This window comes from Lottia gigantea (genome assembly GCF_000327385.1).
Source record: "Lottia gigantea unplaced genomic scaffold LOTGIsca_67, whole genome shotgun sequence".
NCBI lineage: Eukaryota > Metazoa > Mollusca > Gastropoda > Lottiidae > Lottia > Lottia gigantea.
The window spans coordinates 1,167,252-1,194,564 of NW_008710284.1; the positions used below are offsets into that span (position 1 = coordinate 1,167,252).

The 27,313-nt window shown below is 36.4% G+C and overlaps 1 protein-coding gene across 1 annotated transcript; it reads left to right on the plus strand.

Annotated features, from left to right (window-relative positions):
- Window positions 1-274: 274 nt before the first annotated feature.
- LOTGIDRAFT_235639 (hypothetical protein) lies at window positions 275-27,254 on the plus strand (the record flags this gene model as incomplete). Its single annotated transcript, XM_009065056.1, has 51 exons — window positions 275-674; window positions 776-922; window positions 1,182-1,372; window positions 1,663-1,875; window positions 2,062-2,296; window positions 2,621-2,806; window positions 2,945-3,123; window positions 3,328-3,513; window positions 3,828-3,952; window positions 4,112-4,290; window positions 4,607-4,738; window positions 5,040-5,204; window positions 5,459-5,632; window positions 5,803-5,990; window positions 6,211-6,433; window positions 6,792-7,009; window positions 7,381-7,708; window positions 7,900-8,014; window positions 8,287-9,074; window positions 9,254-9,365; window positions 9,673-9,787; window positions 9,978-10,707; window positions 11,587-11,727; window positions 11,933-12,100; window positions 12,381-12,527; window positions 12,880-13,139; window positions 13,284-13,416; window positions 13,610-13,770; window positions 13,940-14,118; window positions 14,286-14,443; window positions 14,672-14,808; window positions 15,050-15,160; window positions 15,439-15,540; window positions 15,879-16,046; window positions 16,303-16,455; window positions 16,749-17,003; window positions 17,148-17,231; window positions 18,842-19,017; window positions 19,310-19,474; window positions 19,717-19,957; window positions 20,193-20,366; window positions 20,768-20,905; window positions 21,137-21,593; window positions 21,768-22,985; window positions 23,221-23,397; window positions 23,830-24,000; window positions 24,295-24,480; window positions 24,691-24,793; window positions 25,006-25,255; window positions 25,563-25,715; window positions 26,824-27,254. 51 exons carry the CDS (start codon window positions 275-277, stop codon window positions 26,836-26,838), a joined length of 11,310 nt encoding a protein of 3,769 aa, XP_009063304.1. The 3' UTR covers window positions 26,839-27,254.
- Window positions 27,255-27,313: the final 59 nt, after the last annotated feature.

Consider the following 27,313-nt stretch of genomic DNA (forward strand, 5'->3'; position numbering starts at 1 on the left):
TTTGCTGGGCCAAATGAAAAGGGGAAGGGGGGAAACATAAGCCTTCACAATATTACTCCACCCCCTTCACTGTCACTGATTTTTTCATAAACTGTTGCGAAAATTCCTTTCTAGGCTTTTTATTAGGCAATATTGTAAGAATTCAAAATTCTTTTTCTATTTTTACAGAAATAGATGCCATGATACTGTTTGCCAAGCTTTGACAGTAAGATTTGTTCTGATAAAGATACAATGGTTTGATTTGGAAGTTTGAAGACTAAAAGGAAAAAACACCATGTTTAAAATCGAATCATACATCACCCCACTGTTAATGGGTTACGTTGATAAATATGTCAAACTGCGACATGAAGATTTTCAACTGAGTTTATGGGGTGGAGATGTAGTCTTGAACAATTTGGAACTTCGTTTGGATTTTTTTGAAAAATTGCTCCAGATACCAGTTACCTTTAAAAGTGGACGGATTCACGAGCTCAGAATTCACGTACCGTGGACGAAACTAGGTTCAGAACCAGTAGTCATAACTATCAACACAATTGAATGTATTTTGAAAGTTCGTGACACGGCATACGAAGAATCTTCAAGCAGTGCGTCAGGCGATGCTTCTCAAAAACAGTTACAAGCCAGTAAAGCGAAAGCCAAGTTAAAGAAACAAGACACAGAAGAGTTACCTCCGGGTTATATTCAAGGCATCGTTAATCGTGTCATTAATAATGTGGCTATCGTTATAAATAATTTGATTTGATTGATTTGACTAGATTTAACTTATTCTGTGAAGAGTTGAATGTGACGTTTAATGATACACAGCTACCGATGTTTATGAGGCTGATTGATATGTGTATTGCCCTGTATTTTGGAGTTATCAATGTACGGGAGGCTGACGAAACTGAACCCAATACTCAGGAAGTGAACAGGACCACAAACGGTAAGCTTAAGTTGTCTTTTTCTTTGATATTTTCTTGCACATATTTAAAGAGGTTTTCTCAAGTTTTCTATCAAATCAATAGTCTAGAGCTTTAATTTCACATAAGGGGCAAAAATTAAGAATGAAATTTATGGAATCCTTTTTTATATTTCTAGATTTGATTTATTGTAAGCTATTGTAAGTTCATCCTTAAGCTGAATAGTGAATAGATCTCTTGACCTTACTGCAATTTCATTTTTGTAACATTCGGCTATTTCAGATGAGAACCTGGATAAAGAAATAGAGATAAGACCAGAAGATGAGGTAGGGTGGGGAAGTTGGGCCATGTCCTGGATTTATTCTGATGAAGATGAGGAGAATAGTGCAGAACAAACTCTAGCTAGTGTTAAAGATATTAAACCCATCATTTCTATAGGTTTCTATATTAACAAGGCAACTCTACTCTTTAAGGTAACTAGTCATTTTAATCTTGCTCTTAGCAGCGTTTCTGCTTTCCCCTTTTCCGTGATGCAGGACGGAGGGGGGGGGGGGGGGTCATGGAAAATCCGAATCAGATTGGGCAATGAAAGGAGGCCCTGTGTGCTTTCCCTCGACAGCTTGAGTAGAGAGTAGACTGTTGTTGCCCTGGCTAGATTTCCCTCATTGCACACTGCATGGTGTTAGTCTCTCCTCATTTGCCTAAACAGGTGCAGAGACTTTCATGCTGAATTCAATTCTAAATATCTAATTTTTTTTTTCAGCTTACTGACAGAATCAAAGATTCTTCCTCCCATGCCAGTTCCTCCAGCAGACTTCAGTTCAACCCTTTCTTATTCCTGGAAGTCGAGGGTCTGACGGCAGAAATCCTGATTCAGTCTATTACCTTTGTGAACGCTCAAGTGGGAGTAACATGTATCAAGCTACGAACTGAAGGTCCTTGTGCTTGTGGAGAAAAGGATTCCAATGATACGAGAGTGAGTTGATTTTTAAATTTGATGATTGAATCTTAGTTGATGAATTCTCAGCCAGAGGTGTATGGATCTTCTTGGGATAATGAGCATTATCAGGGGTCCTTGAATAGCTAAATCTTGTGAGGCCTTAAATCAATTCAACTGATGCATCAAATGGACCCTCTAACAGTTTTTTTTCTTTATTTTCAGTCATCAACAATGTTAAAAGGGGGAGATAAGCTATCCAATAAAACAGGCCTGAATTACATCAGTCATTCCTTATTTGATGACTATTCTCGCGAATGTCAAGGTCAACTGGGAGAGTACCACACCACTAACGATAGCCACCTGGAGAACATGACAGAATCCTACGCTATCCAGAGATTTGGTGCCTTCTGGTTTGATTATATATATTCCTGGCAAAATGACGAATGGAAAACTAGCAGTAAGTATTTTGGCGTCTGTCTCTTGAAAACTAATTTTAGGGGTGGGACAATTACTATAATAGATTATGACTAAGCATATGAGCAAAGTAGGTATTGATTGTTCTGGCTCTTGAAGACTTCTAGTGATTGTAAAGAGTTTTCAATGTGTATTTGTGGACACTGAGTATACCATAAAGGTAACTAAGGATCCTTTATACCACCTGGTCCTTGGTCAATCCTCTTAGCATCAATCTTACCCAGACTATTCATAACCATTTACAGTTGAAGATGACTTATTCAAGGCCATCGGCATAATTATTTTCTTTTTTTGATGAATTTTTCAGCAACTAGTAGCAAGTCATCTTTAACTAGCGAAGGTGATGGGATATTCCAACGAGAACACGCTGTCATGAGATTCCTGTTTGGCTTCCTGCATGTCAACCTTACGTCAACGTTTCTACATCGTGTAGAGAAAATCATACATTGTGCTAATAATCACCAGTATTTACCATATAACACGCCCATATTTGGTAAGAATTTTTTAGTAACCCCTTACTGAGTGTGAATGAAATAAAATGTCATGTACTCTGAGCTACATGTAATATAACTTCAAAAGTTTATGACGTTAATTTCTAGTGAGCACAAAATTTTTTTTATGTTTTTTCCAGTGGAAGATGAAGGAGATAAAAGTAAATTGACAGAAGAACAGATTCAATCATTGGAGGAATTCATACCTACACGTTCATGTCATGTGACCTTACTTCAACCAATCATCATAGCTCTACCTCCTGAACATGAAAAATGGGACGGAAGCAAGAAGAGTAATAAGTCAAGCAGGAAAACTAAGGTAACATTGCTTTGGTTTGGCGTCCACCCTCATTTTACATGAGTCTTTTGACACTGGCCACTAAAAACACTGTAATTTTATCAGAGCTTTCTTTCCAAAAGTTGGCCCTTCTTTTTCAAATTCCTTATTATTGCCCGGAAGGTCCTTGACGATTCTGAGAACCCTAGAGATGTGGTAATTTTATCAAAGATATCTTTCTTGCAGGATACCAAAAGCAATACAAGAGAACAGAAGACGTACTCACTACCAGCTGTTAAGATAGCAGCAACACGCTTTGATTTTCAAACAACTACTCCCATGTACCCTAAAAAACTGGTGAAATTAGTTAGTAATATTACTGGACCATCTAGTAACTTGTTATATCATTGCCATTCTCATACCCAGTTAAAGGTACAGATAATATTCTTATTACATCAATACTTTTAAACACTGATTGTAGACTAGATTAAACTTCTTATACCCTGATCTACAAGTTAAATGACTTTAGATATTTGGTCTAACATTATGCGACGTCTTATGATAATAGCTCTTTCACTGACCACTTGGGTATTCATCATAAAATAATGTGGTTTGAAGAGAGGCTCCTAGTATTGAAAAGGTTAATCTGACTTGGCATAGTTTTCTCTCATTGTACACCTCATGGTGTTTCTCCCCTTTACTGGGCCAGTCAGTTTCTGATTTAAATATGGTTCTTGTTTTTTTAGGTATTAGATCTACATGGAGGATTACAGAAGATTGCTGGAGATGGGACATCCTCACATTTACATACAGTTGTCCCCCCTTGTAATGGAGTCATTTACTTCCGAGAGTTGGTGTCGCCTCAGAATTGGTAAGTGTTACCTTGACAACGCAGAGATTCCTGTAAGTGAATGGCATTGTTGCAACAGTTGTCAATTTTGCATGGGTTGTTTTCTGTGACAGTTGAATTTGATTTGATGTTTGACCAATGACCTTATAACATCTTATTCATGACCTATTTTTATTGCAGGAACAGTTCAAGTCTGCCTCACTCTGAGTCTATGTACGAACTACCTCAGCTGTCCGTCAGTCTAACCAAGCCGTGTGTGTTGTTACTTATGAGAATGGCGTCCAGCTGGATACAAATGAAGCCAGACGTTAATAAATATACAGATGACAGTTTGTGTGATGATATTTTTCCTAGTAACCGTGAGTTCCTTTACTTTTTATGTTGCTATTGAAAGACATGGTTGCTAATGGAGCTTTGTCATTTAATACCAATTCTTCTTCAGAACTTTTTGAACTTGGGAGAAATTTTTACCCACGAGTATCAAACGAGTAAAAATGGTCATATTACACATTTAGATGGAAAATCTGTTTGTATCAGAGCATTTGAATGGTTGACGTTTAAATCACTCAGAGCAAGAGATGTATAACAATTTTGTAAGATCATGGATGGCAAGTGCAGTCACCATGAAACGAAACATACACATTTGCATTTAATTTTATGCCTGTGGTTTTTCAGAGTTACAAGGCACATCGATGCCAGTGTTAGATTTGGTTATTACTGGTGTGGAATTAAAATCCTGTACAACCTCATTAGTTACATCTTATACTGGTAACTTGACATCACTTCAACTTTTACTCTACTCTAAAGGTATGTTCACACAATATTTCATGACCTAGGCCAGTGCTTTTTGAGAATACTATTCTCACCTTAATCTAACACAAAGTCTTTATACCTCGATGGATTCTGCAGCACAGTCGGTTTGATCTATGCCAAGAGATTTGGTTAAGGACCAGCTGATAGAAAGGATCCTCGACAACCTAAGTTGTTGTCCTTGTAAAATCATTGCTTAGAGGTTTGGTCAAGGATCAGCTGATAGAAAGGATCCTTGTGAACCTAAAATACACCAATTTTTTAAACAAAGCTGATTGCCATTTCATCTTCTTTTCAGAGGCGAAAAGTACCCGAGTGATGCCCATTCTGTATGGCCCCAGTGATACTAGAAATTTAGAATTACCAAGCACCCTAGTTAGAGAGAAAATATACTTAGAAGATATTAAAACAGATTGTATGGTGTTCACAGTACAAATACCTCATAATACTGATATTACAGAAGGTAACTGTTGTCTGTATTCTGAAATTATTCTTAACAAGAGTTATTTCCCTTAGACCAGCCTTGGATACCTTTAAGATTGCATTCTCCCATAATTTGAATCATACTTTACGTATTTATTTTCGAATACAAAAATTACAGAAGGTAATTGTAGTCTTTAGTCTTAAATTATTCTAAACAAGAGTTATTTCCCTTAGACCATACTTGAAGTACTGTAATCGATTTCCTTTCTCTGATTGATTTCAATCTATTTACAGCGCCTGCAGTGATGCTGCTAGGACTAGAAGGTCTGACAGTTTACTTGGATCCCAAACTGAACACCTGGTTCCACTATACGCCAAGACTTCAACCATCAGCTGTGAAACAGAAAGAGATTACTGTAGATATGGCTCTTGCTCATGCTGCCTCACCACTCCAGAATATTTCACAAGGTGAAAATTTTATGACACATTTCAAAAAGGCAACGTGTGTCTATGTTTGAGCTTTGTTTTATTTCCACTCTCATGGGTCCATGCATTTATACAAATCCCTCAACAGCTGGAAAATGAAAAGACTCAATAAGTCATCATCTTTCAGCATATCTGGGTCTGTTTTTTTTCAGTTTCATTACATTCAAGTAGTTCCGTTACTCAACCGACAAGTTCCAGACCTCAGACACAGTCCCAGTCTCAACTGATGTCTCCCAATGCTCTGAGCTTGGTGGTAGAAGATACAAGTGACTCAGAGAAACCAGAGAATAAGTCTGCCATTGCTTCCTGGTATCCACTAATTAGGATGTTAAATATACAGGTAGGTGCTTTTAATTTTCTACCAATCATAACTAATGCTCCTGGGAATACACCATTGGTTCGCATCACAAAGAGGGGAGTCATTTGATTGATTAAAACAGAGGTCATCAGGTTAGGTCAAAAGGTTATTAGGATGAATGTTCAAAAGGTCTGTCATTAGATCCCAACAATATAAAATGCTGTCCACGATGATAACAGATCATGGGTTGTTTTTTTTTTAGGTGGAATTGAAGAACACTTGTATCTATGTATCATCAGAGACCTTCACCCTACGAGACCCTGGTATGGACATAACCCAAAATATCAACACCGCATTACTAAACAATACCTTACGCCATCTGGTGGTGGTCAATCTACCAGCCCTCACAATCCACAGCTCTGATAGTAAACAAATATCAGCCCTACAAGAAATTCCCATACAGACTTTAGAAGGCTCTTTAATTGGTAAGTATAGAGAAAGAACTATATTTTACAAGGACAACAACTTAGATTCACAGTTAAGGATCCTTTTTACCAGCTGGTCTTTGACCAAACCTCTTGGCATTGATCTGTCCCGGATTATCTGTACTCATTTACTGCTGGTCCTCGGCCAAACCTCTTGGCATTGATCTGTCCCGGATTATCTGTACTCATTTACTGCTGGTCCTCGGCCAAACCTCTTGGCATTGATCTTTCCCTGATTATCTGTACCCATTTACAGCTGGGTTGACTGGAATAATGAGTGAAGATGACTTATTCAAGGCCATCAGACTTTCACACGACGATCAAGATTAATATTTGGTGTTTATTTTGTTTCCTTTAGGAGAGAAGTTACCATGGAATCTAAACCTTTCAAAGTTTACCATATACAGTATCCATGACAACCAAAAATGTCTACCAATATTAAAACCTTTGGACATAAAATCTACGATAGCTGTATCGTGTAAATACACTCCTCCTACCTCTCAACATATCTCCAGTCTCGGTCTCAATCTATTGGTCAATTTTGAACCACTGACAGTTGCCGTTTCTCAGGAACAGGTAAGCTGATTGGTTAATCATATTGTTCATGGAATATCAACAGATCAACAGACGTCAAACCCAAATATGGAATCATACAAAATCATTATGAATTTTTAATATGCAGAAACATGTTTTGAATTTTTGTTCAGTTTTACTTTTTTACTTAAAATTTTTCAACATTAGCGGCTGCTCAATCAGTTGTATAATTACCTGATGTATAAGCTACCTGAGCAGCTGGTCAAGCATCTGCTAGTAATTGATGCCACATCATTCTCTATTTCACTTGGTGTTCAAGGTATATGACGTTTTATTTTGTTAACACCCAGTGTTCAAAGGGATTCTTTTTGCATTAACTTTTGACTATAGAATTATTTTGTTTTATATTTTAGATTCAACTGGGTTTAGTCTTATCTCAGCAAGTTACAACTTTAGTCAACTGTTCCTTAAAACTGGCGCAGTTTTGCATAGACAACTTGACGTCTGAAGCTAAGGTTACCAAGGAGACCAAGCTGGACTCTTCAAACGAGAAGGTAGAAAGTGGTATATCTATTGATGAAGAAGGAGTACAGGAAGTTTCAGAAGAGGCGTCGCAGAATGAGAGTCCAGTTCACGAGAATAACGAAACAGGAAGTTCCGAAGGTTTACAACTCACTATGTGGACTATGATAGTTTTACCGAAAATTACCGTCAAATTTTACTCCTGTCTCTCAAACATTGGTGAGTGTTTTCTATAACTTATGCTTGGTCTAAATTTTGAATGGTTATATAAGGAGATGTTCTACCCTTTTATAGTTCATCTCTGGGACCTAATTAGGTTCGATTTGAATTAGCTTTACATCTGGTATATTCATAAGAAAGTTGATGACATGTCCCTCAGGTATAGAACATTGTTGCTGTTGTTATTACAGAGAACTGTTTGAAATTGTGCCTGGATGATTTATCTACATCTATCGACATCCAGCCTGTATATAGTAAAATAAAATTAAATTTGGCTCGATTCAACGTCAACAGCTTTCAAAAACTGTAAGTAGACGACATCTTACTTTCATATATCCTTCTTTCCCTACTGATTGAACTCATGAATGCCTTGCAGTTTGCAATTGAGGAAATCTTTGAAGAACGGGAGCAGTTTTCATGTATTTCTTGAGCCCTTTGATTAAAATTATGCCAGGACAGCAGAATAAGTTTGCAGACGACGATCCAACTCTTTACTAAACTAAGCCACATTATGTAGGCTTTAAGTGATTTTGAAAATATTCTTATTTGACTATAATGGAATGTATTGTCAATTTCAGACTGGAGAAAAAAGACTGGAAGAAAGGATCATGCGAAGGTATTCTGATATCCAGTATGAAGGAAATAACGAGAGATGTCCATATTGTTTCTAATAAATTCTGGAACAACGAAACTCATGCCATTCCAACCAAATCACTGTTTCCTTCTCAAGATCCTTCCACCAGAGACCAAACTCAGGGATTTCTTTTCCTCACTTTTACACGAGCCTTGTGTAAGAATACAACCAAGAGGATGAAAAAGCGAAGCATGGATGTAGTTCCTGGTTTGACGGACATTGATAATGTCACTGGACAATGTGAATTATATTTTCATAAATACATTTCGGAAATATGTTTAAAGGTGGAGCCATGTGATGTCATCATCTATCCACCAGTTATTCAATCCTTATTGGCAGTTTTTGAATCAAATTTGACCAATTGTGAATTGCCGTCTGCTCCGAAGAAAATTTCCAATATGGCCGACTCTGACATTCCAATTATTTCTGCTCATAATGTTCCATTATTATACATAAACTTAAGCAGTGTTCGAATATTTCTGCCGGAAACAGAAGACAAGGGGAGTAACTCTGATGTTCCAGAAACACGCTCGACACTAGACCACAATACTTTAATCGTTCAGTTGAATTCAGTTGATATCAATCCACAAGCTGATAATCCCTTACCACGTTATCCAATGAAAAGAGAGCTGTATCATCGTGCACTTGCTGCGGGACTGACCCAGTTTCCAGGAGCGTCTGTAGAAGATCGACAGTATCAGATGGATATTAAAGGCCTCACTGTCTGTACAGGTACGTTGATTTCTTACATTAAAGGAGCGCAGAGTGCTTTGAGCATAAATGTGTTTACTGTCTTGGCATTTTCCCTGATTGCACACTGAATGGTGTTGCCCGTCTTTATAAGCCCATCAGGAACAGAAGAGTAGCCCGTAAAGCATTAGTTAATTTCGTCTTTAATTCCTCTTTTTTAGGGTATTGGAATGATTTTATGCAGTCCATTAAACACGATAGTAAAAACCATCCTGACTTCCCTAATGTTCAGATGCCTGCTTTAGAATGGAACACAGTTTTATCTTTACAACAGTGAGTATTTATAGGGCATGCTCCCTTTTTTGGTCCTACCCAATTCCTCGGAGAGATACTATAGGGCATGCTCCCTTTTTTGAAAGACTTAATGTCACCCTGACACACTCTCTTAACAACTCTGGCCCAGCCCAGTACCTCAGAGTTATCAGTCTATTATTGGGCATACTCTCTCTTATGGTCCTGCCCAAGTTCCTTTGAGTTATCAGGCTATTATTGGGCATGCCCTGCCCAAGTACCTCCGAGTTGTGATTGAGTTTATGATTGTATTTGTGTATTAGCTTAAGATATCATGTCTTGTTTCCAGAAAAGAGAAAGATGAAATAAAACTGATACCAATAACGTTACCATTTGATTTAAGAGTAGTTGCTGCCCCAGCCATTGTTTACGAGAAAAGGGAATCACAGATTGTCTTGCAGCGGGTGAGTGTAACACCATATTTGGAAGTAAAGGCTTCCAATTTCAATAATTACAGGAACCAAAGACGTCTGACTGAAAATTGGGAATGGTATCAGTGTCCCTGATACACATAAAATGTTAGAAAAACTTTTTTACAATCCCTTTGTACTGAAAAAAGGCATTTCATTTGTTGAAATTTGATAATTTTTTCAGATGTTAGTTTGCGGCTTTTCGATGGAGGTTAACGTAACCAGTGACCTTGACCTTTACATCAGTACCAATCAGATTCATCTAATCAACAGACTTGTTACAAACTGTATTCAAATCATCCAATCACCATGTCAGACACAAAAACCATTTTCGACCAATAAGAAATCAAGAACGAGTGAGTTGACCTTCGATAGTGGAATCAGCGACATGTCTACCGTAACTAACGATCGTCAGCCAATCAAATTTCAACCGAAGACAGCTCCCTCTATTTCATCAGATGCTGACCTCAAATCAAAGGTCATGGCCTTTGACCTCTTGTTAACAGCAGGTCGTATATCCTGTACATTGTATTCACACAAAGTTTTGTCAGAAGATTTTCATCCAGAGAAGATTAAAATCGCAGAAAGGAAACTTCCGCAAAAAACTGATTTAAATCGCTGTGATTGGCAGAAGGATAATCTGCCGTCAAATTCCAGTGATATCGACCAATCAGATAGCGAGTATCTCCATCCATCTGACTCCTGCACCAATTTTGGATTTTTGAAAGTTCATCGAGATAGTTCCGGGTCCACTCAAGATATTGCAGCAGGGACTACCTGTATACAGCCTTTTATGTATATATACATTGCTCAACCCCATACCTTGCTATCGTGTAATTCAACCTGTCAGAAGTTTGAAATGAGTTGCTATGACATCATTGTCCGTGGTTCGGAACGTCAAAGTCTAATCCCAGGTATGTCTTCATTTAAATTTTTAGCGATATCAAGAGTTGAAAATAATACAAAAACAATTAATGTTTAAAATTTATTAGAAATAATAGAAAAACAGCTATTGATATAGCATGGGAAGTTTCCCTCATTGCCTACAGCATTGTTATTCATTTCAATCTCAAAAGGCATTAATAAAGTAGGATGTAAAACTCTGAATTGATTTCATTGGCATTATCATGAGAGTCAGTTGTCTTCATTAGCCCATTAAGATGAGGAAAACTAAGACTAGCATAGGAAATTTCCCTCATTGCATACAGCATTGTCAATTTTGAAAGGCATTTAAAAAAGTAATATATTCTCCATTGATTTCATCGGCATAATCATGAGAGTCAGTTGTCTTCATTAGCCCATTAAGATGAGGAAAACTAAGACTAGCATAGGAAATTTCCCTCATTGCATACAGCATTGTCAATTTTGAAAGGCATTTAAAAAAGTAATATATTCTCCATTGATTTCATCGGCATAATCATGAGAGTCAGTTGTCTTCATTAGCCCATTAAGATGAGGAAAACTAAGACTAGCATAGGAAATTTCCCTCATTGCATACAGCATTGTCAATTTTGAAAGGCATTTAAAAAAGTAATATATTCTCCATTGATTTCATCGGCATAATCATGAGAGTCAGTTGTCTTCATTAGCCCATTAAGATGAGGAAAACTAAGACTAGCATAGGAAATTTCCCTCATTGCATACAGCATTGTCAATTTTGAAAGGCATTTAAAAAAGTAATATATTCTCCATTGATTTCATCGGCATAATCATGAGAGTCAGTTGTCTTCATTAGCCCATTAAGATTAGGAAAACTAAGAAGTAAAACTAGTAATATTCGATATATATTTCAGTGAGTGAAAGTCAGATCATACCAGACTGTTCCGATTTTAACTTATATTGGGTAGAAACAAGGGCTGGACAACCAAATATCAAAACAGGAATACCACCAAGTCTTTTTACAGTTCAGATAAAAGATTTCTTAAATGAACCAGGTAAAGTATTAGCCTCTGTACTGACTAACTCTTCCATTTTTGTTTTCAAATGTTTCAGGTTTGAATAAGGGCCATTGGTTTCTTGGGTTTCAGGTTTGTTTTGCGGTTTGGATCGTTAGTATTTGCTAACAAGCTTTGAAAAGATCTTTGAGGACCACTGCATTCCTTTGATTCGTCAATTCCATTTGGTTTCTTTCTTTTACAGCCTGTATAGTATTAAAGTTTGAGAGACCAGTTAAAGGAAACATAGATCTTTACAAAATAACACAAGTGCAAGATTTTATTAATGAAATAGTGCCACCTGGAAACAAAATGGCTGCCCAGCAACAAGAGCCAGCACCACAATCTACAACTGATGTGAAATCAACACCAGGTATATTTTTAGAATCTTCTTAGACTTTCAGAAATGAAATGAATGTTTTTGGTATCTTTTGAGTAATTTTATCAATATAGCAGCTCAAATAGATTTGAAAATTGTGAAGATGTGTTTGAATTAAGAATTATGGTTACTTCTGCAGATGACTTTGCTTCAAGTCTGCTGTTTTTGGAACATATTTTTGTTGTTTACATAATAAGAATTCTAATTGGACAACCTGGACAATCCCAGGATCAGGACTCAGTCTTTAAAGATCATTTTTTATTTTATACTTCAGGGTTTTTATCTAAGATAGATCACATTGAGGTAGTGACGGAACAAGTTGTTGTTTCTATGGAAACCATACCCAACAATGGTTCTGCTAGCTGTATGATGTCAACTTCCTGTTTTAGAGTGGATACAGAATTTACCCATAATGCTACAGGTAGGAAAACAACCATCTTATTGATTGAACAATATATATACTATTACTGGGTTTTATTGTACAAAACGTTTCAACAATTTACATTGTTATCATCAGTTTATATGGTATACTTCTCCTGGGTTTATTATACACAACGTTTCAACAATTTACATTGCCGTCCCTTCACCGAAATCCATTTTAATCTAATTATACAGAAGTTGTAATACCTTGACATTGTGAAGAGTGGAAGCAGCTTGAATCAGCTCAAGTAAGACATACAGTCCTTCTGTCCCTTTGAAATAATCACTACAAATCATTAATGAATTTCTCTCATTGCCCACCTCATGGCTTCACGTTTTCTTATATATTTCAGGGGTAATTGAAACAATAACTGGAAGGTTCCATGTGAAAGATATTTTTATTACCAGTAACTATCAGTCTAATATCTTGCCCTTTATTGGACCTACGTCGTTTAACTTGGAAACAATATTCCATTGGACGGAACACAGTGGTCCTAAAGGCATTCCTAAAACTCTTGTTGCTATGGAAACTGGTTTGATACCCGTCAAATTTGGACAGGAACATTTTCAGTGTTTTGAGGCAATTGTTAAAGATTTGGAGAAGTTTTTCAAAGTAAGTAAACCTCAAGTTAATTAGCTATTTTTGATTTTGAATGTTCCCTTTGGGCACAAAACTTATTGGTCCGTGAAAAGTGAAATACTTGCATATATGCGTATATTCATTCAAACTGTCATTCTTAACTTTACATTTTCAAAGGGAGATAACTATGAGAATAAAGGAGAGTTGAGTAATGAAGGTAAAAAGAGTGAGGTAGCAGAAGATAATTTTATCTGTGATGCGAGTGAAGATGATTTTAAATCTGGTGGATTGGAATATATATTTGGTCCAGGTAATTAAATAGATTTTAAAGAGATTTTCTAAACATTGTATGTGTATCAGGGACACTGATATCATCAATTTACATCATTCCAATTTTCTATCAGACGTCTGTGGTTCTTACCATTCCACTAATCTTTTTTATGACGTCATTCTTAATTTCCTAATCCAACTTAATATAAACTTTAATTGGTTTCTATTTTAAGATAACTGTGAAATCCAGCCCAATCCAAGGGAGATAATATTTGCACGTAATCTGGCAGATGGCTCTAGTAGTATGACATGGTGTTATCATCAATCACGTGTTCTACGACACGCTGAACTTTCACCTTTACCATTTAACCTTGAGGATGGGTCAACACTACAGGTTTGTTAACAAATTTAACATATTGCGTGGATATAAAAAAAATCACCAAGATGGACACGTCAAAAATTTTATTATATTTCAATTCTTTTGTCACATATGGATCATGTTTTGAATAGCAAAATTTCTGGTTGCAGCAAGAGTTAATGCCCTTGATTATTTATATTTTCAGATTGAGTGTGTATTACAATATTGGGACACGGCAACCCGACAATTTTTAGATTATATTCATTTTCGACTGTCGGAGACCGACTCCTCCATCTTGGATCTCCCACAAGTCATTGCTTCTAACAGTTCAGATCTCATCACGTCTCAGATGTGGAGAATTTTAATATCACCACTTGGAAACAGGTAAATATCGGCGCTTTGTTTTCCAAACTTCCTCAGGCATCTTGAAATCAGGTTTCTGGATTATCAGCAATCAGTTAAACAGGGTCCTCTGTATTTAGAATATGATCCATTGAATATAGGTCTATTAGAACAGTAGGATGTAAAGCTATTTACTTTGTATATTGCAGTGATTCTAAAGAGCCAGTCATCCAGCCGTCCTCGCTCGTAGCATGTATGAAATTAGACTCCTGTTTTATTCCTGGTTTGATCCCGTTTTTCCAGATGTGTCTGGGAATATCTTCCCTGGAACTTCAACTTTTAAACCACTTACAAGATACTCACAGAGGTTTGTAGTCTAACTTTCCTTCATTGCACACTGCATGGCATTGTCAATCTTTAGGAATACCCACCTGTAAATGGGTATGGATAGTCCAGGAAAGTTCAATGTCAAGAGGTTTGGCCAAGGACAACCTGGTAGAAAGGATCCTCGTGAACTTAAGTTGTTATCCAAAATTTTGCAGAGTGCACTCTACAAGACATTGTCCATCTTTGCCCTGTTTTTTAAATTTTCTAGACGTTCCATCCAAGCTGAATCCATTTTACTTTACATCAGAAGACATTATACAACAAGAAATCGCAGTACTCCGATTGGACAATCTATCTGTTACAGCCAATCATATTGAAGGAAGGAGACGTTCCTCATCAATCCAGGTAACGGTCTATGTTCAGTTGTGATTGATTTTTCTAAAATCTGCTTCATCCTTGGCGTTCATAAGTTTTAAATTCTACCTCATTATTTTATTTGATGCAGATGTTTGAGTCTGGACTAACCTTAAGAAGGCATCTTCAAAATCCTAAGTTTCTAGCCATGATTCTCTAAGGAAAATATTGAGAAATGGTTTCTATGGATACTGATTTAAAATATAATTGATATTCTGTCTATATATTATAGGTAATAAGTACTATATCAGCTGATATTTTAGACAATGAAAACCTGACTATGTCTACTATTCTACAACCATTTTATCTTCAAACTGATCTTGATCTACTCTATAATGAAAAGGTATTGTATTTATGCTAATTTTAAAGGTCTTGGTTCTCCTCCTGGGATTAAAGGCACCCCTAAGACCAGCGAGAACCTTAAGGTGTTCCCGAGGAAACCCATCGAAAAGTAGTTTCTTTATGAATAGTTCATTCAATAATGAAAACGTAAGGCAAAGATGATAAGCTTTTTAGACCAAGGTTACCCCCTAGTGGTAAAAGATTCAAATGAACCAGCAAGTATCTTTAGGTTAACCTGGCAAGCACCATGAAAAAATAATTTGTAACTTTGTTTTCCAGCCTGCTGTATATACCATGAATATTAAAGGTGAAAAGATGAAAGTTCGGCTGGGTAAAGGAGCTATTCATACCATCAATATGGGAGTCCAGTCCTGGCTTTCAGTATGTACACTTCTTCCATTAATCTAATACCAATCTAAAAACTGTTCAAGAAATTGTAAACAGGTTTTCTAAACTTTTTATGTGTATCAGGAACATATATTTGTCTGAGGTTCTTGCAATTCAACCCAGCTGTAAGAGGTTTGACAAAAACCAGCTAGTGAAACGATGGTCGAGGAACTATTTCGCTTGGAAGATCAATGCCAAAAGGTTTGCCAAAGATTAGCTAGTGGACTGGATTTTTTAGGACCTTATTTACATGTAAGATCTATACCAATAAGTTTGATCAAGGACCAGCTAGCGTTAATTTCTTGTTTATTGGAACTATATTTGTTCACCAGGTACTGAGTAAAGAAGAGAAAGTGACATGCCCTGTTTATAGTCACTATATAATCTGTAATAACACTCAACAAGCTTTACGATTTGGACAAGTTGGTACAGACGAGAATCTCATCCTCCAACCTAGAGAGATGCAGCAATATGGCTGGAGATCACACAAGATGAAACAGGTAACGATTGTGTTATTAGTCTCTCACTGTAGTCAAGTTACACCAACGTGACCTCATAAATTTACAAAATGGCTGCTTCTATATGAATAGATAAACTGTGTACTAACGATCGGAACTGCAAAACGAAACCCAAAATCCTAAACAACATATTGGCGAAACATTGGTAGAAGCTAATGAATGTAAGACAGCCAGTAATCATGTTGGAAGTTTTTGCATGGTGTTATCGTAAAAGAAGACTAAAACCTTTTTTTTCCAGATTTTACATTTGTGTGTTGATCATACGACGTGGAAATGGTGTGACCCGTTCAATATTACCTCCCCTGGTAATATTATACGAGCTGTACACAGTAAAGATCAAAATTTTACTATAATTATTAAAATTAAACAAATCTCCAACATTCAAAAACAGGTATAGTGGTTTTCGTTACCAGTATTTGGCTGTCATTGTGCAAATCTTTTGGAAGTTTTTGGATCATCATTCAAAGCTGTAGTTATAGCCTAGTTATAAGAAATATACAGTTTATGATCAAATGACAATTTTCTACAGTACCCCAGAGAGCATAGTATCTGGAAATATACAGTATATAATCACATGATTTTTGCTGTTTTCTTTTTCAATGTCATAGTCAACTGTGGCTTAATAGGTGCGCGTAGTATTAGGAATTATACAGTATATGACCACATGATTTTTGATGCTTTCAGATAATTTTCTGTGGACAGCTGGTGATGAGTAACAGACTGTCTCAAAATATAGAGATCAAACTGGCTACATTGAATCGTGACAACAGTGTTGCCGAGGCGACGTCCATCATTCCATCATGTCAGACAATGCCGTCAGTTATAGTGGAACACGAATATATCAGAGACATCAAGTTACGTCTGCCTGGTTTAAAATCACCATGGTCACAAGAAATTCATATTAGTGGTGAAAAGATGAAATCTAGTAGATTAGTCAAGGTAAACAGACTTTTAAAGTTCGTAAGGTCAAGGGTCACAATTCCGTTTTGGCAGAAATTTATAAAGAAATTTGTGTATGGCAGTCTAATCCTGGAACTCTTTAATCCTGCAAATTTTATTTTTGTTATTGTCATATTTTTTCAGATACCTCTTGCCAACAAAGCGTATATCCATTTATGGTGTCATATCTTTACTCAGCATTACACTAACAATAAACGACAGAACCTGGTGAGTCTACAATTAAATATCATAATAAGTTAATGTTGATGGCTTGACATGATGTCTCTCATTGCTTACTGCATGATATTGCCTTGTTTTTATGTTAGCCCAGTAAGGTGTTGTTTCATTTGCTATAAAATCCCAGATATTACTATTAGAGGTGAAAAGCCAACACTGGGTCGACTCTCAGAGGTACTGGCACAGGCATCAGAATTTTGTAATACCTTGAAGAGCATTCGAACCCACGGCACCTAATATCCTAGTAGAGGCCAATCCAACATGCTAAGAACTGAGCTATCTTATGAAAATTTAGTAAATATTTTTATTGTATGTTTTCCGTTGCATGTAGACGTATACTATCTGTCTGCATGGTTTTCAAAGTGAGGCTTTCTTGATATTACCGCTTGATATTATGGTGTCTGTGTTATGCCAACTTCTTGCTTTTCGTTCAACAGTTGAATGATTTTCACAGTGGAAGCAATTTGTGCTAATTTACTTGAGAGAAAGAAGGGATGGGCATTATGTTAACAATTATAGGGTTATTCAAAACTGCGTTATACTTTTTCATTTCAATTTGAACGAGTGGTAAAAGGGCGTAAAATTGAAATAATGTAATATTTGTGTGTATTTTTTGTCTGCAAGCCTTGTAAGATCAACACAGCAACATGTTGGCTTGTAAGTAGAAATAGATGGGTATTATTGAATTTTGAAGTGTAGCATTGCTTTATTCTTTTATTTATAAGGGAATTTACACCTGATGTAATAGTTTCTAGCCTCTCACGCTTTTTGGTTTACTTAATACTGAAATGAATTGATAACTCGTCATGTTTTAAATGAAGCAAGCTATCTGTATACATACGGCTATGATTTCAAATATAAACACAAGCAGTCCGATTTTATTTGTAGGTAGTTTAAGTAATAATCAACACAATATAAATCTGACTTGTATATTTTCAATTACTATATATTCTACCTCAATATAAAGCTATCTGTATATACACAGCTATTATTCAAAAACATCAACACAAGCCGTCTATTAACTTTGTGGCAATATTTCATTCTTTTTCTTTTTAATTATCCAAAGCTCAAAATCTGAATTAATTATAAATACTCTATTGGTTGAGGAAAGTAGATTTTAAATGTTGTTTTGAAATAGATTCCCTGCTTATTCCATCACTAATTTTATCCTTACCCTATCCACAACATATTTTCTTTTTTTTTATTTGTACACAGGGGTTTTTTATTTATTTATATTTTATTTTTTATTTCATTTGTTTATTTTCAAAGCCAATATCTTTTTTATTTATTTGTTTATATAAATGGGGAGATATTTTTAAGAATAAGGAAAATGATTAAACGAAACAGCATCTGCTGTTGAATTTTTCATCAGGATGGTGGCGCATTATTTACAGTGACAAGAGATTTTTCCAGATAAACTAGGCTATAAGAAGGAACACGCATCTTCACAATGTCAAACTGTATTCTGTAATTTAGGTGGCTATTGCAGTCAAGGTATTAGATCAAGATAGCATTGTACATGCTTGGGTATATTAAATGCTCACGATTATACTGTAGCCTAAATCTCTCCAATAACAAAATAGTTTTTGTTGTTATTATAGGTAATGTTCAGTCCATTATACGTTCTACGAACCCATTTACCACGCCCTCTATTTGTGGAAATGGACTCACCTAAATTAAATGAGAAACAGCAACTAGAGATTCCAGGACAAGCTAGGGAGTACCAACTACACTGTGTAGGGGGTGATATTACTCATTCACTGGCTTTTAGGCTTGGGTAAGTATTTATATTGTACCTGTGTTTGTCTCCATGGGTTGAATGTTAGACAGGACCATTTCACCTTGGTGTATTGGATCTAATTCTAGCCTATGTACAATAAAGAGTCTATGTTTGTCTCCATGAGCTTTATGTCACCTTGGTCTATAGGAACTTATTCTGACCCATGTAAAATAAAGAGTCTATGTTAGTCCCCATGGGCTGATTGTAAGACAGGATCATGTAATATGAAGGAGTGTATTATTGTTATAGATTACTTGTCTGAATTTAATCCTGTTTTTTGTAATTTCAGACAAGAGATGGAGAAATCGAATCCACCATTGATGTTATCAACAGGACTGATAGACCAGGTAGAACATGATAAGATACAAAAGATAGATATTGACTCTATCTGTGAGAATTTTACTACAGATCTTTCTACTACCTGGCCATATTGTGGTGTCCATATCTCATCTAGGTAGGTTTTAACTTGCTGAAACTTTGTGAACTGAGCCCCTAGTCTAAGATTTTAATTACAAATATTATGCACAAGCATGTATAATGTGTTTCCCCTTTTTCCCCTGTATAATTTCGTAGACAGGCAACACAAGTCCCTTGAGATTCTAAATTGTTTTCTCTGTAAAATAAATGTCAAGATATTTAACCAAATCCATCATTTTTTTTGTTTTTGCTTATAAATATTTTTTCTCGCTGTTTTAGTGATGCGTCTTCACCACATATAACATCATCCTGCCCCTCAGACTATCATGATATTCCTCAACCGTCGGTTGAACTGAGTGTCCGGCTGTCAGAATATCTACCCGGTTGTAATACTCTATTGGTTGATATCACACCCGAGTCATTGGTTACCAACTTATCGGGTGTTGAGTTGATGATCGTTGCCAACCAACAGAATTGGTGTCTGGGTAACGGCAAGACTTTTACTCTACCACATTTAAAGGTGAGTGTGGAAGGCATGTTCCATTCTGTAACGGAATTCTCATCAATTTCAACTTGTTTCTTTCTGATTTTACTATTGTCTGCAATTAAGTGCCATTAACGTCATAAAACACGCAGAGATAGGTTAGAAACTTGACTGGCAAATACATCAGAATTTACAATCCTGGAATTTGTTTCATCTTCTATTCAAGTCAAGCTATGATTCTGTAATACTCTCTTTTGCCAATATTTTTCAGACATCAGATTTTGAAGTAGGATATATGAAGGAGGGAGTGATATTAAAATCGGCAGCTATTCCACTATCTAATGATGAAGTATCATCAAAACTTTACAGCACCGATATCGGTCGTGTTCTATTTATAGATGGTCTAGTACAGGTTACCATAGTGATACCTGGTAAAAATAATCAGGTTAGTATCTTGATAAAATAAAGTTACATCTTAAGCATTGTACAGTGCCATTAATATAGGCTGTGATTGATTGATTGGTAGATTAATATGGCTCCTTTTAGAAGGAAAAGTCGAGGTCTGGCTCTTGTCAATATGTTGGCGTGTTGTTTTAGATTGTAGATGAAACAAATGGCTGAACTTATACTTGATCAGTTGTTACGGCAAAACTTTAGGTAACTAAACTTGGTTGTCACCCCAAAGTTCTTGTGGAAAGTTCATTGGGTACCTGAGAGGCCTTGACGTGGACAATTTTGAAAATTAGTCTTTTAGTATTTTAAACTGTTTCTGGTGGGTGAGGGAATGCCAGGGGTAAAAAGTTTACTAATGATGATTTTTGATTGGAAATTGTTGATTTATTCCAGATTTTGTATCTGACACTCAAGTCAGAAATATGTCATGGTATGAGAATTATAACTATCAGAGAAGGTTTCTGTTTCTTCAACCAAACCAACATTCCACTTACAGCTCAGTTAATCTCACTACCTCTTGGTTCTTCTAAGGTGGGTATAGCTGTCAAAATATGGCTGCCATGATGGATGGGGTGGGCAGGTTTGAAAACAATTGTTGCTATTAGAAGGTTACAGACTTTGGCTCTGTTAACTTGATCAATGTAGAGGAACAGGGGTCTGAATGTGGATGGAATTTTGATGTTGTTTGGTTACAAATAATCTTTTCGAACAAGGTCCCTGTGTTTTTCTGATATTTTAGAAGTCTGTTTTTGTTTTTTCCAGATGAACATTCCAGAAAGTGGTGCATCCCAAGAATCCATTCCAGTATCCCAGCATTCCACAGTCAACAGTCTCCACCCACTTTTATTCTGGTCTTTATACTCAACACACGACCTTCGACCTCAGACAGACAACTTTACTCAATACATTCATTACTTGTTATTCAAAGATGGCCGACACGCTAGCAACCAAAATCAAGATGGCCTCCAACAAAGTTCAGATTTTTGGTCCATTCCAATTCGTGTTGCTGCTAACGCTGATGGAATGCGACATACAGTTTCCATCCCACAATCCAACAGAGAAGACTATTACAGTCGGCCATATTGTTTGTGTGGCCAGATTAAAAATGGCGTGACGTATCTGACGTTGATGGAAGATTATAGCTCTATTTGTGTCTTGTATAATAATTGTCCATTTCCAGTTCTGTATGGTCAAACCTTGATGAATATTACTCTCTCAGGTAAGTTCAAATTTCCCGTTGTAAAAAAACTATTCGCTTCTTTGGGATCTTACATGTAAAGTTTGGTGTAAATTTTCATAATATATTCATGGAAACCATTCAATAGTTTTTCAAAACACCGAATTAATTCTCCCTTTCTATTCCTTAATGCAAGTTATCTTTCCTTTATTTCAGATATCACCATCCAAGAAGAAGCTGAACTTCTAAACAAGTTACCCAGAGTACCTCCTGGTGGACACACTCACTATACAATGCCACATCTGAACTCTGTCTTCCCATTATCAGACGGCATGAAGTATCCCAAGATACACTTCTGCTCAGAAACTAACCAGACTGGCGTTGGTCATTCTCCGTGGAGTTTAGGAGTAGATTTGATGGCAGGAAACACTTTTGTCAAATTGCCTCAAGTTGCAGACGTGAAAATCGAAGTTCAGCGAAAAGCTGGAGTCATTGAAGTTGTCATGGAACCTGTTGGCAAGGCTGAAATTTCAGCTCGTGAAATACGAAGTAGACTGAAGGGGGGTAATCAAGAAATTAAAATCACAGAAATTGAGAAAATGGAGTCACACACTCAAACTACTGTAGAACTGAAACCATTGGTGAAAAGGAAAGCCAGATTAAAAGAAAATGTGTCGAACATTCTCATTGGTTGTTACATAGATCATTTTTCATTGGCTATTCTGGATGAAACGAGTTCCATGGAAACAATTAGTGAAGTATTAAGACTTAGTATGGACCGTGTCTTCCTGGCAACATACCCAGTAACCTCTCAATCACATTCCTCTAGTGTCTCCATTTGTATTGGAAATTTACAGCTTGATAATCAAGCCTATGGTAGTGGACAGTTTGATTTTCCAGTCATTATATTACCTCAACAGAAGACAGAGCCGTATTTAAATTTAGATGATATTGAATCTTTATCTGTGATAGAACGCTACGCTGTTTTCAAAAGTTCAAGTTTTTTAAATTTTCAAATTGTGATGTCATCAAATTGTTTGGACCAATCGGTGATTGAGTCTCTTGACGTTTCCATGAAACCAGCCTCTCTTTACATTGACGACATGTTTATTTATAGACTGCTAAAAGAGGTTGAACTTCTGTTGCCGACCTCATTATCAGCAGACATCAAATCGACCAATGAATGTGAATTACCAAATAAGGATATTTTAAGTGTGGCTTACTGTCTCAGCAATCCAATTAGAATACAGCATTTATCTATTCAACCAATCAAAATACTTTTAAGTGTGCATGCGTCTTTGAAGTTATATTTAGCAGCAGATCACACGCCCTTGTCATTCAGCTGTTTTGAACGAAGGAATCTATGCACTATCAGTAATCAATTGGTACGAGCTGTCGTCATGCATTATGCATCAGGAGCTATTTTCAGAGCAGGTATGTAATTCTTTAACTTCTTCTGTCCTTGGGCAATGGAGAAAATATATACTTCTGTTAATTGCAATGAAAAGAAAATCATCCAAACCATCCAAACTGCAGGGAAAAGTCTGAAAGAAATTCTAACCTATGATTCTCGCATCTAATTAACTTCCAGAGATCTGATTGGTTTATGTATTCATATGAATATCTTAAAGTCACCATGTTTCTTATAGGTCAATATTTTATATTTCAGGTATTGTGATTGGTTCATTAGAGATTCTAGGTAATCCAACTGGTCTAGTACGTAGTTTTAGTATAGGAATGGCTGATTTAGTCCGAATGCCGTATTCCGGGTTGACCCGAGGACCGGGTGCCTTCATGAGTGGTATATCAGGAGGAATGGGATCATTATTTAGAAATGTTTCAGCAGGTAATAATTTATTTCTGTATGACAACATACTGATTTTATTTTAACCGACTTGATACCTTGATCTTTTCACTGATTATCTGTACTTTTGTATCCAGATTTTCACATGCTGACCGAGTTTAGAACCCAAGATCATCAAGCATATTACATCATGTTGCAACCAACGTGCTTCATTTTGTTGGTTGATATATTCTACTAAGCATTATTAACATAAAGAGTTTTAAGCCTCATGTGAACACGCACTACTTCCAGTTTCACATATATGTAATTTCCTTTGCTTGTTGATTTTATCAAGAACTATTCTTAAGAAAAGATCTTTGGTTAATTGAATTGTGGAATTGTTTACTGGTATGGATTTTATTATTTTAACAGAGGCTCAAGCCTCACTTGAGTGCCACCTGTGTATGTAATTATTGTTATTTCCATTGATAATAGGTATGATAACCTCCGTGACTAACCTGGCCTCCAGTGTGTCCAGAAATATGGATCGTCTCTCGATGGACTCCACACATTTAGAACGTCAGGAAGAGAACCGCAGGAACCGACCAATCGGCTTGTCTGATGGATTGAGACAAGGATTTACTGGTTTTGGTCTTAGTTTGTTAGGTAATGATTCAGTATTTTATTATTCATAGGAAAATTTTGGAGGGGGTTCTTGCTACAGAAATAATTTTATTTGGACTTTGGCAAAGTTTTGGTGAAGTCACAGGCCTACTTTGCAGACTCTTAACAAGCCTTAACCCCTCTTAATTGTGTTAAGCTCATCTCATGCTGCTTACATGTGTTTCTGAAATACAATCATCATCAGGACAACTAGTTTCACAAATCGAGGTTTAATTTCCAATATAGTACGAGCAAAGTAAGAAAAAACAAAACTGAAATTTGGCGTCCATTTTCCAGGTGCTGTAGCAGGACTAGCAGACCAGCCATTACAGAATGTGATTTCTACACAAGATAGTGGAGAACGACGATCATCAACGTCTGCTATGGCTAGTGGCCTGGTAACAGGAATGGGCAAAGGTTTAGTTGGCATAGTAACCAAGCCAATAGGAGGAGCTGCTGAGTTGGTATCTCAAACTGGACAAGGTAGGCTACTCTAATTGTAAAATTATAAAATCGTGTAACAATGATATTATTAGAAATGCGAACTCTTCAATAAAGAAACACTTTAAGGTATCTGAGCTTTTTGCAGGCTGGATGTTACTGTTGTTTAACCAGAAGAGGCCAATATCCTGTTTCTGTTCTTCCATCTATAGTGAATTGAATTGGTCTATAATTTTGGTATTTTATTTTCAGGAATTTTGCATGGTACTGGACTGGGTCAGTTGCCTCAACGAATAGAAAAACCACGGTTACTACTACGATCTGTTGCTAGTAATGCTATTATTAAATATCCCCTGTAAGTTTTATATTGATTTTCTCCTTGTCTGACTACAGTATAATTGCAAGTATTGCGCAAACTTTTTTTGGCATCCATTATTGACAGTCAGAAAAACTTTGGAATTTCACAAACGTTCTATTGGCAATATTACATACACATGATAGACCAAAACTTTTTATAAATTGTTCCAAATTTGGTCAATGGCTTGAAATTTTAAGGTTTTTTTCCAGAAAAATATTCCAAAGTCTTCCAACAACACAGTTTCTTACATCAGTGGATGCTTGTCACCTTGACCTTGTGGGGTTAGAGGTTATGGTCACGTTGATCTTGACCTCTGACATTTTGTTTGTGGTGAACAACGAGGAGGATGCCCAGCAGCAAGCGTTTTCCATACGGGAGTTAGAGTGTTTTGGGAAATCTGAGGACCCTTCGCTGATCTCGTTGATTTGGACTGATAATTTATTCCGAGCCCATACTGAGGTGCGTTTTCTTTTTATTTTCGACCATTTTATTCTTACTTTTGCTTGAAAGGAACCAAAATTTGAATTGGCTGTCTGACTGACATGGATAGTACACTAAATCTTAACAGTAAGATAACAGCGGAAGCGTTGCACTGCAGTTTTTAGCAGAAGTACTTTCATTGACATTTCAAGATTTATTGACAGATTACATGCTAATTCGTCTATCATCCCAGAATTTTCCTCATTGAACACTACACAGTGTGAGCCTTCTTCAAATGATAGTAAAATTCCTATATCATTATAAATTTTTAATTTGTCATTTTCAGCATGACAACTCCAATAGTGATCGTGTGGCAGCTTTCGTTGACTCCGCCCCTACGTTTGGACCATCAACCAATGAGGAAGGAGGTGGCAATGACAGCCAATCAGACGGGACATCGGTCTCGGGGAGTGTAACAGCTCCGCAGTATGATTTTCATGTCAGTCCAGAGTTTAGAAACGGTTTCATTGCAATGTTTAATATTGTCAAATACAAAATTCTTAGTAAGGGATTCCCTCTCTTATAGAAGATCTTGGAGCTGTCATGGTGCCTGGAGTTTTCCTGATATTGGTGGTTCAGTCAGTCTGATACTCCTCTTGACATCTCTTAGTTAGACTTTGAGTTTGTCACATCTGTATCCTCTAATACTGTTTGTAGTTTGTCAACAGGGCATCCTTGTCAGAGAGTTGAACTAAGCTGGACTTGTCATCTTGGTGGATGGGTCTCTGGTTTCTCTTCTTTGTTTTTGACTAATGATCTGTCTGTTCTTTCTCTTCTTTATTGTGGACTTGGTGACTTTGTTGCTTGGTCATTCTGTTTGAGTTCAGAGAGGGGAAATAACTGCTTTAATTCTAGAGGGAAGAACAGGGTAAAAGGAATATATTATAGCCATCAAGAATGTAAAGTATATACTACTGTCCTATTGGTTAACGTTTCGACTAATTGCCTTCTTCAGAAACACTTCAGTAAGTTATGATCACATCTTTCCTTTACTATTTATTTTACCAGCTGATAAAGTTTTATTGCCATGATGATTGATGGTAATAACAGTGTTTAATTCGTTAACTTATTGTATAATTATAAATATAAAATCGCTGAGTTTAATATCTGCACGTTATACTCGCAACTTTACAGTATATTGCTCCCTACTCTGATTGCATATCTATCCATACACAGATGAGTTTTTGGTATGAATTAGATACCAGGTGTTGCCCATCTGGGTGACAATGTGGGTTTTTTACTTTTGTATTTTTCTGGGTTATGTTTTTTTGATAAGTGTGAGAAGATATTGGTTTAAGGTGCAGTGTTCTTTTATTTTTTTTTACTTTTGTTAATTTTTGAAGGTGTTTCTTGACTGTGATATTTAATTTCGATTTCGGCATTTCAGAGAGTCCACATAGCTAAGTTGGTTGTTTGATATTTGGATTTGTCAACTTGGCATTCCTTTCAGAGAGTCCACATAGCTAATATTTGGGTTTGTTAACTTGGTATTCCTAAAACAGTTTTATTGCAAATAATGTGTTTTGGTAATTTGGTTTGTCTTCTAGGCATTCCTTTCATAGAGTCCACATAGCTAATAATGTTTGTTTCATATTTGGGTGTGTTAACTTGGCATTCCTTTCAGAGAGTCCACAAAGCTAATAATGTTTGTTTCATATTTGGGTTTGTCAACTTGGCATTCCTTTCAGAGAGTCCACATAGATAATAATGATAACTATATAGATATTTGTATTTAATATTCCTAATCTAACTGGTAACTTAGTATTTTATCGTTTGTTATCTTGTTATAGGGGGCAATATCTCACGTAATGCCTCTCTGAACCTTGCAACAGTTCTTCCAGAACTAAATGTATCTTCAGTAGAAATTAGTCGGACACCTTCTGGAGGGTCTGTACAAGATATCAGAAGCAATCTGTGAGATATTGTCACTTTTGTTAAATCACGTGAATGAAATTGGGATTAATAAATTATGTAATAAAATATTGTGTTGTTTAAAACAGGACAATGGGGTCACACTTGCCCATACGGTTGTGCTAA